The sequence below is a fragment of the Bos indicus genome, chromosome 18, assembly GCF_029378745.1.
Source record: "Bos indicus isolate NIAB-ARS_2022 breed Sahiwal x Tharparkar chromosome 18, NIAB-ARS_B.indTharparkar_mat_pri_1.0, whole genome shotgun sequence".
NCBI lineage: Eukaryota > Metazoa > Chordata > Mammalia > Artiodactyla > Bovidae > Bos > Bos indicus.
In genome coordinates, this window is record NC_091777.1 from 11,659,216 (window position 1) to 11,669,750 (window position 10,535).

At 50.6% G+C, this 10,535-nt stretch overlaps 1 protein-coding gene across 1 annotated transcript in view; it reads left to right on the top strand.

The window, feature by feature from the left end:
• CRISPLD2 (cysteine rich secretory protein LCCL domain containing 2) overlaps positions 1-7,564 on the top strand; it is a 66,626-nt gene extending 59,062 nt beyond the window's left edge. The window contains exon 15 of the mRNA XM_019979361.2: positions 5,185-7,564. Coding sequence (XP_019834920.1) covers positions 5,185-5,239 — 55 coding nt within the window. The 3' untranslated portion in view covers positions 5,240-7,564. The remainder of the gene's footprint in view (positions 1-5,184) is intronic.
• Positions 7,565-10,535: the final 2,971 nt, after the last annotated feature.

Sequence of the window (10,535 nt, forward strand, 5' to 3'; positions counted from 1 at the left end):
GGCTGGGAGAGCTGAGCACTGGTGCCCAGGGCAGGCGAGGGGCGGTCGGAAGCCTGGACTCACTCCCCAGGGCTGGGCTGTGACACCACCCGAGGCTACAGTGCCTCAACCTTTCCCAGAGCTCCCATCCCAGCTCGTCAAGTAGATCAGTGACCCTGGGGATGCCCCAGAGGCTTCCCAGGCCAGCTCCGGTTCTTCCCCAGTTCTCAGAGGGGGTTTTTGTGCTGGTTTTCCCTCCCTTCCCCCTCCCTTTCTCTCTCTTTCTTTCTCCCTTCCTTCCTTCCTTTCTTTCTCTTTGTCTCTTCCTCCTCACCCCCTAACTTTTCATAGTAAGATTAGAGAAATTTCAAGAAATAGTACAAATAGTTTTAAGAAACTACTATCACAGAAAATCCCACTGTAAACACTCTAGCGGTTTCCTTCCAGATTTTTTTTCTGTTTGCACAGTAACAGTTTATTTCTTAGCTTTCTTAATTAAGTTTACTTTTGGTTGCGCTGCGTCTCCGAGGGCTTTCTCTAGCTGTGGCGAGCAGTGGCCACTCTCTAGTTGTGGTACACGGGCTTGTCTTTGCAGTGTCTTCTCTGGGTGCAGAGCACAGACTCGAGAGCACATGGGCTTCAGGAGTTGCAGCTCATGGGTTCTAGAGCTCAGGCTCAGTAGTGGTGCACAGGCTTAGTTGCTCCATATAACGTGGAATCTTCCCAGACCAGGGATCAAACCCGTGTCCCCTGAATTGGCAGGAAGATTCTTATCCACTGTGCCATCAGGGAACTCCCTTGTGATTTTGTTTTTTTTTCCTACAGAAAAAGGAATCAGACTGCCCACATTGTTCTGTTAATTTTTTTTCAGTCAACAACAGTTGTGAGTGTCTTCCCAATACTTCCCATGCCTGACATAGCCACACCATCATTCCATGGCTCCATGATATTCTGTTGCATGGACGGACTGTTTCTTTACCCAGTTGGCTGACATCTGGGTTGGTTCCTTTTTTTGTTTTTGTAAACAACACAGCAAAGAACATCTTTGCACAACCTGTGTGCTTTCCCTACACTTTGCTTAGGTAACTTCCTGTTAGCAGCATAGCCACAGCCACCAATTGACCTCTTTCTGTGATGCATGGCATGTCTCTCTCCTGTTCAAGCCCTGCTGAGAAAAAAATCTCCAACTCTTATCAGGCAGGTCACCCCACCCACTTCCTCACCCTCCTGGTACAGCATCTGCCTCGTCACAGCAGTGCCCCTCACTGGCCTGCTCTCTTTCCTGGATACCTCAGGGCCTTTGCTCCTGCTGGTACCCAACCCTGGGCCCTCGCAGCTCCTATACCTCCCATGGCTGGACCCTCATCTTGTGCACATCTACACAAAAATGCCAGCTCCCCAAGGAGGCACCCTCCTGCTGTGGGGTCTCCATTCACCCTCCCCCCTGACTGTGCCCCCGATCTAACCAGATCCTCAGGACCCACCACTGTCTGCAATTACTCCTTACACCTATTGAGCAGTTGATCTCTCACCCCCAGACCGTAAGCTCCATGAAGGTAAGAACCCCTTCACAGGTGTGGTTAACCCTGTGTCCCCGACACCCACCCCAATGCCCATACATAGTAGGTGTTCAGTAAATACTGGTTGAGTGACTGACAAAATGATGAGTTCAGCTATTTGTTCAGAACCAGTTGTAGGATTTTTAATACCCTTTATGAAAATTATTCAATAATTTTGGGAACATCATCCAACACCTTTGGTGAAAATTGTTCAGAAATGTGCTGGTTTACATTCCCTCTTGGGAGCTACAAACTAACCTAGAAAGAGTCAGAGGGCGAGATTTAGAAAAGGAGGTTGTCTTATAATTTATCAGGTCACACTTGGTTTTCATCAGACCCACACAGTTGTCCACTTTGCTAGCAGAACTGGAGCTTGGTAAATGTTTGAAGCATGGACCTTGCCTGAGGCAGCAGGAGGGACCCACCTGATGGCACATGAGACCCAGTTGGCCCACTGTCTGATGTGCTGAGAAATAAACAGCCCGTTCAGCAGAGCTTGCTTGTGCCTTCTGGGTGGGGTGGTTGTTCAGTGGGGATGTCTGGCAGGAACCTTAGGGTTCCCGTCTGGATGACAGCCTGAGTGGCCCCTGTCCCTGGCTTGTTGGGGGTCCTATGGATGGGGGCACCCACTGCCCCATCCGTAGAGTTTCAGAATCACAAACCCTGGTAATTGTCGCCAGCACGTGTAATAGCTGAGGGCGTGTGGCTCTGAGTGATTCTCCCAGACGATTCATTTGGGCAGAGAATCCAGGAAAGTCTTGCAGCCCAGAGGCCCGAGGAGGGCCCTGAGCTTCTGAGAAACCTGCAGGGCAGCCAGGGTGGCCGCAGCCCCCACCACAGTGTCCACCCTCTGCCTCTGTGGGCCCATGGGGGCTTCTGGCACCAACATTCCGTCGTTTCTGGGTTCTGGACTTTCTCCACTGCCCCCTCTTGCCAAGGGCTCCCATCTGATACACATTTCCAGAAGACCCAGCTCAACCAAAAAAATATGAATGGTAATAAAAAAGCCACATGAGGGGCTGTGCTGGAGGCACGTGGGTTAACAGGCCACCCCGTGCATAGTTGAGGAGGTTGTGAATCACGGTAACCTTCCTGAAACACAATTCAGCAGGTTGCCCACATCACTAGTGGGCATTCCTCTGATGCAGTAATTCCACTCCTAGGAGCTTATCCCTGGGTGCCCTCCTATAGATATAGGCAGCCCCATGGACCAGGTTGTTCTCTGTAGCATTGTTTGCAAAAGCAAAACATTAGAAATGGCTAAATATCCATCCTCAGGGACCCAGTTAACTATATGATAATAGCGTGGCGCAGTGCCAGTGCCGGAGCCAGAGGAGACACGGGTTTGACCTCTGGGTCGGGAAGATCCCCTGGAGGAGGGCATGGCAACCCACTCCAGTATTCTTACCTGGAAAATCCCATGGACAAGGGAGCCTGGTGGGCTACAGCCCACAGGGTCGCAAAGAGTTGGACACGACTTAGCGAGTGAGTACACGATAGCTTCCTACGAGAGAATACTATGCAGTTGGATCAAAAGCACGAGGAAGCTGTTTTTGTACAGGGAGCCAATGGCTGTAAAAGGGACAAAAACAAATGTTGACAGGATGTGGAGAAGCTGGAAGATGCTTATGTGTCGCTGGTGGGGATGGAAAACAGTGCAGCTGCTTTGGCAAATAGTCTGGCAGGTTTTTAAGAAGTTGAGCATACATTTAACACACGACCTAGTAATTCCACTCGCATGTATATACCCACAAGGAGTTGAAAGCATACATTCACACAAGAACCTGTATGCAAATATTCATCGCAGCGTCATTTATATTTGCCAAAAATTGAAGAAATCTAAAGTCCATCAACTGAGGAAGGGATTAATGGTGTGTGATCTACCCAGGTGATGGAATATCACTTGGTAAGAAAAGTAATGAAGTGCTGAACACACTACAACATGTTGCTGTTTTGTTGTTTAGTCACTAAGTCGTGTCCGACTCTTTTCGACCCCGTGGACTGCAGCTTCCCTGTCCTTCACTGACTTCCGGAGTTTGCTCAAACTCATGTCCATTGAGTCAGTGATGCCATCCAACCACCTCATCCTCTGCTGTCTCCTTCTCCTTATGTGCCCTCCCCTTCTCTTCATGCCCACAATTCTTCCCGTGTCAGGGTCTTTTCCACAAGTCAGCTCTTCACATCAGGTGGCCAAAGTACTGGAGCTTCAGCTTCAGCATCAGCCCTTCCAGTGAATATTCAGGGTTGAGTTCCTTTAGGATGGACTTGTTCTCCTTTAGGGATGATTGGCTTTCTGTGATTGGCTTCTGTTCTGAGCATGATGTTTTGAGGCCACAACATGGGTGAACGTCAAAACACCATGCCCAGAACAGAAGCCAATCAGAATGTCACACACTGTGTGACTGCACTGACATGAGGTCCAGAGGCACAGAACCGGCCAGGGGAGTGACTGTGGATGCGCACCAGAGACCTTCCGGGGGCGACTGTAGTGACTTGGACTGTGGACATGATTGCATAGCCCCCCAATCACTAAAAGTCACTCAATCGTCCACTTCAAAAGTATGAATTTCATGGCACGTTGTATCTCAATGAAGCTGGGTGGTGGTGGTTGTTTTGTTTTGTTTTTTTCCTTTTTAAAAAAGGATTTAGCTCCCATCTTGAGAGGGTGGTTTTTTCTGGCTGTGTGACTTGTAGAAACTGACTTTCTCCTTGCCCCCATACTCTTGCCTGCAAAATAGGGATACAAATGGCTCCACTGTGGGAGGGAGGTAAAGGCGGATAGAAAATGCTTCCTTTACAGCTCAGTTCAGTTCAGTTCAGTTGCTCAGTCGTGTTTGACTCTGTGCGACCCCATGGACTGCAGCATGCCAGGCTTCCCTGTCCATCACCAACTCCCAGAGCTTGCTCAAACTCATGTCCATCGAGTTGGTGATGCCGTCCAACCGTCTCATTTTCTGTCATCCCCTTCTCCTCCCGCCTTCAATCTTTCCCAGCAGGGTCTTTTCCAGTGAGTCAGTTCTTCACATCAGGGCTTCCCTTGTGGCTCAGCTGGTAAAGAATCTGCCTGCAATTCGGGAGACCTGGTTTCAATCCCTGGGTTGGGAAGATCCCCTGGAGAAGGGAAAGACTACCCACTCCAGTATTCTGGCCTGGAGAATTCCATGGACTGTATAGTCCATGGGGTCGCAAAGAGTTGGACACTACTGAGCAACTTTCTCTACACTCCTATACAATATCTGAGCCCAACTGTGGTGCCTCTTTTAATAACTGGAATACATGCACTACTGTTTTAACACCACCCTGTTAATCAGTCAAGCAGGTGGTTTCTCTTTGGGTTGACAGGTGGTAGCAAAACCAGGCAGAAGTCCTAAAGGCTGAGTTGCGTTCAGACAGACGGGGGCCAGCCAATTCCAAGTTAACAGAAACACCTTAACAACCCAGACCTCGATTCAGACCCAGGTGTGTCTGCAGAGGTAGAGGGCTTTGCCAACTGCTCCTGGCCGGGGCGAGCCCTGTTCCTGTAGCTTTAGGAAGCATCTCTTGGCCACACTGCTTCCACTGAGGGGACCTGTGGACACCCAGCTCCCCCACCCCAGCTCGATCCCTGCAGAACTTTCGGTAACATGCGCTCTTCCTTCTTTTTCAGCTTGAGGACCCCTAGAGACGGAAAGGCCTTCCGCATCTTTGCCGTCAGGCAGTGAACTTGCAGGGCTGGGGAGAAGGGCGCGTCCTCAAGACGGCTTCAGGGGTTCTCTTTTTATTTTTATTTTGTCATGGGGCGGGGTGGGCCGGGAATGTGGGGAGTCGGGAAGCTTCCTTTGATTGGCATCCAGCGTCCCATCTGCCGTGCCTTGGGCTCAGCTCCTCGCACCTGGAAGAGAGAGCATCCCTGGGGTCCTGAGCAGACAGCTGGTGATCATCTTGCCGAGGCCCGGGGGTCTCCCCGCAGAGGCGTCCTTCTATGGACGGAGAGAGGATTCCTACCGGAGGAGAGAATGAAGGATTTGGAGCTGATACCGAGAGGCACTGGGGCCATGGGAAGAGGCGCACGGAGAACACTCGGGGGGCGGGGGAGTTTCAGGGATGGAGTAGAGGTAGCTATTTAAAACATTCAGAAACACAATCTGTCCCTACCAATGGTGAAAATGGGATTAATGTTTGCTGGTCAGACAAACGGGCTGGTCTGGGGGACTCTGCCCTGGCGCCTGTCCTGCTCCCGTCCTGCTGCATGCGGGCTGGTTCTATACACAGCAGTGCTGGTTGACTACAAGTTCAGCCCTAATTCCAGAGATGTGTCTTGTCTTGGTCCTTCCCTACGTCCACGTGGCCTGTCTGTCTGCTCGACCTTTGGTCTCATTGAGGACTAACAAACCAGGACCCTTCTTTGATCCCCTCCTCACTGCGGCTCACACTCCACCCAGACTAGTTTTTTTGTCTCCCACCAGGGTCTTTGCTTAGTAAGTGATTCTGTATGAAGCCCACCTTTTAATTTCAACCCCTCGTTCTCTGTGGGTCCCACCAAGATGTCTAAAAACAGCCAAAGAAGGGCTGTTTAGTTGCTGCCTTTAAAATGGCACTGAAGTGTGCAGATTCCCCATCCATCAGATGACCTATTTTTCTGCAGTGGGAGGAATGGCTTCATTCTTCAGTACATTCCTCGCCGAGGTTAGCAGCTCTGGAAGGAGACACAGCCTGTGGTTATGAAACCATCTTGCAGCATAATAACAAGAGATGGTAACACGCGCGGGGGATTTCTCTTCCTGTTTTTGTGGAACGGTTCTTGCCAAATGTTTCTGAGGCTCCGAGGAGCGTGGTGCTCTCTGGCTCCCATTGCCATATAAAACTTCATAAGCCTCGACCCGAACCCACAGTGAAATAAAAAACCCTTCTGTAAATAGTGTTTCTTTGCAGAAGGTAAAATTCCACCTTCCACCACCAGACTGGCCAAAAGATCACTTTCGTGAATGCCAGTTTCAAAGTTGATTTCACCCTCAATCAGCATATTTCGAAGGCAAAAGAGCTAGCAAAAAGTTAAAAAGAAAAAACTAAGATAGTCCGGACAAGGAACTCTACCTGAGGAACCAAGCTGGTTGCTTCCGTTAGTGTATCCGTAATTAGAGCAGAAACAGAAGTTAAATACTATTCCCAGCTAGAGGGAGTTTGTAGAAGTTTGTTAACCTTGACAGAGCTGAAATGAGCAGGACTGTTTTTGCTTTGCACACTATGGGCTTGTTATAATTCATAAGTACTGACTGTCCGACTCCAAATGTCAGAGTGGAAGAATTTGGTCAGACTGTCAGATACTCATCTTGTCCCTGCCAAAGATCTGAGTCCTTGGATCAGATGCTAGCTAGGTATTACACTGTTGGGCTTCTGCTTGTCACCAGGCTTTGGTGGCTGTGACCATGTCCAAACTCTGAGTTTGGGTTTTCAGCATTAGTGACAGTACAGGGGAATTTCAGGTTTGCTTTTGAAGCATTCTGCCCGAGGGAGTCTGAAACATCCAATAGGAGTGAACTCTATCATTTAAAAGTAAAATTCCCAGTTCCTTCATTAACTGGCCCATATAATGGACTAGAAACTCCTTGCCCAGAACCAGGTCTTGCTATCTCTTTCACTCTCACAAACATTTCGAAACTGGAACCATTTATCTTCCAGAAATGAACACAGGGCTTCAAAGGAGAAGCTCTCCTACTAATCAGGGACCTCCTTCTCATTTAATGTTTAACAGTGCCTACGGCGCCTTCAGCACCTCACCCATAAGATGATAAATCTGGCCGACAGTGTTACTGGGACCCCCAAAATAGAAAGTTTTGGTTTCCTTCCGGTTTTTCCCGTCATGTTCTGGTTTTTCATACTGTCTGTAGGCTCACTCAGCCCGCAGCTTACATGTGTGCTTTTTTCTATGAAAAATGATGTATTTTACTACTTCCTATGTACAAAAATTTATTGTAAATTTATGTGTGCTTCGCTTGAACAGGGACCACGTTGCTGTCATTTCAATAAAACTGATTTTATTTCTAAAACGTTTCTGGGACTTACCTTTTAAGGGCACACCTCATCTGTGTAATAAAAAGTTTAAAAGCTCCTTCCAGGCTGGTTGGAGAAGGATATGGCAACCCACTCCAGTGTTCTTGCCTGGAGAATCCCAGGGACAGGGGAGCCTGGTGGGCTGCAGTCTATGGGGTCACACAGAGTCGGACACGACTGAAGCGACTTAGCAGCAGCAACAGGCTGGTTGTTCTTTTCCATGCCATTCTCCCGGGAACGCGGCGCACGGGCGTGGAGACGCTAATCGTGGAAGGATTTCTATCTCCGATGTGCGTAAAGCGTTAAGTCATGTAGGGCGTGAGGCTTTGGGCGCGAGGACGTGGGGGTGTGAGGACGTGGGGACGCCAGGATGTGGGCGCGAGGACGTGTGTGCGTGAGGACGTGTGTGCGTGAGGACGTTGGGGGGCTGCGGACATGGGGGCGTGAGGACGTGGGGACGTGGAGGCATGTGTGTGTGAGGACGTGGGTGTGTGCGTTCTTGTGGGTTCCGGTCGGCCGGGCTGGGCTGCGGCCTGAGGGGTTGCCTCCTGACCACCTAGTCGCACGGCGTGGTGAGTATGACAGCCTTACCCTCACTCCATCAGCGTCTTAGTCCTCTCGGCTGCCCACGGCGCTCCCACCGCAGAGTCTGCGGACCCCACAGCTCTGGAGGCCGGAAGTCCAAGATGAAGGCTCAGAGGGCCGCTCTCCTCAGGCCTCTCTTCTGGGCCTGCAGGCGCCCTCTTCTCACTGAGTCTTCTCTGTTGGAGCATTCCTAGTGTTTCTTTTTCGTCTTAGGAGGACGGGTTCTGTAGGATCAATTCCTGCCATGTAGACTCCCATTCAACCTTAGTTATCTCCAGAAGGGCTTCCTTGGTGGCCCTGTGGTAAAGAATCCGCCTGCAGTGCGGGCAGATGCGGGTTCAGTCCCTAGGTTGGGAAGATCCCCTGGAGGAGAAGATGGCAGCCCACTCCAGCATTCTTGCCTGGAGGGCTGTAGTCCAGTGGGTCCCAAAGAGTCAGAAACGACTGAGCACGCTCATCTTCAAAGGCCCCATCTCCACATACAGACATAGCAGGCATTACGGCTTCAACACATGAATTTGGGGAGGGGGAAACCCCGCTCAGCCCTAGATAGACGTCATCTTCCCCGGCGCCAGTCCGTTTTTGTCCAGTTGAGTCGTGTGTCTCTGTGTGTTTCGAGCGCGAGCATCCACAAACCATTTTGGGGGTTCCTGGCGGACCTTTTTCATCTCCCCATCCACGCTCTGCCTTTGCCTTCACCGGCCATCTATTTGTAAGAAGTGCTTCTCATTCCCATGGATGGTGGGATTAGTGGTCCTTTATTCTTTTTTTGGCAGTGGCATGCGAAATCTTACTTCAACCTTTGCCTCCTAAGGGAAAGCTGAAGAGTACTAACTGCTGGACCACCAGGGAATTTTCAGCTTTCCTTTTTAATAAATGCACTTGCGGCTTTTTAATTTTAGAGTTTGTTTATTTGTGGCTGCGCTGGGTTTTCATTGCTGCAGGCAGGCGATCTCTAGTTGCATCGAGCGGGGTTACTCTTCATTGTGGGGCCTGGGCTCACATTGCAGTGACTTTTCTTGTGGAGCGCCGGCTGTAGGGCGCATGGGCTTGAGTAGTTGTGGCTCCTGGACTAGAGCTCAGGCTCAGTAGTTGTGGCACGTGGGCTCTGTTGCTCTGTGGCAAGTAGGGTCCTAGTTCCAGGACCAGGGTTCAAACCTGTGTCCCCTGCATTGGCAGGTGGATTCTTAACCACTGGACCACCAAGGAAGTTCCCATTTAAGGCTTTTTAAATGTTGATTTAAAAATACTGCATAAGCAGGTCTGTGGGTGGGTCACAGAAATCACAAAGATGAGATGATGACTACTGATGTTTGGGAAATGCAGGTTTCTGACAAATGCTTTGTCAAGGCCATAGACATGCCCCCCCTCCCAAATCAACGGCAACCTCCGGGCACTGGGAGCGGCCCTTCCAGCCTTTCTCCTACAGAGCCTGCAGCTTTCCTTGGTGCCCACACCTCTTTCTCCTGCTTCAGGAAGTTCTTCTGAACCCCCAGGATGCCGCAACCCTGGGTCCTGAAGTTTTTGCCCCTAAATGTCCAACACACAAAAGATGCACTGGCTGAGGAGACAATGGCAACTTGGAGGGAGCTGGTGCTCCCTTCTTGCAGAGTTGGTCTGAGACGCAGCAAAGGTGTGCAGGAGTGGTGTGAGCAGGCTGAATGCCAGCATGCTGCTTGGGGACCCCAACAGAGGAGGCGTCGCACAAGGTGACCCAGGGGCTGAGCACTGACCTGAGGGTCCCTGGCCTGCCTCCCACCGCCTTACCAACCGAGGAAGCTTGGACAGTTTTTTTTTTTTTTTTTTCCAGCTGCACTGTGTGGCATGTAGGATCTTAGTTCCCCAGCCAGGGATCACACCCATGCCTTTTGATTGAAATGGGGGAGGTTTAACCACTGGCCTGCCAGAGAAGCCACTTCTGCCTGTTTGGGCCTCTGCTCATTTAGGAATTTCTCACAGTGACCTCACCGCAGAACAGTGATTCCAGGGGAGCTGCGGGCTGAAAGGTGCTCTAGTAATCATGGCCACTGTGCTGGGTGACACGCTTTGGGGCGGCAGCTAACACGAACCCATGTGGTAGACCCAGGACTTGTCAGAAGAGCAGATTTTTAGGTCCCAACCCAGATCCTGTGAATCAGAACCTGTTGGAGTTCACAAGCCCTCAGGATGATTCTGGTGCTGGCTCCGTTGGAGAATTATCACTCTGAAAACATCCAGATATCTCACATGAGAAGTCAGAAGGGAGGTGATCTGGGGGCAGAGGCTCAGGGATGCTGGGACAGCTGGTCAGCATCCATGCAAACCTGCCCCCCTCCTCTGTGGGCAGGATGGCCGCCGGTCACAGACTGTCCCCACACTGAGTCTGAGATGGGAAGAAGGGAC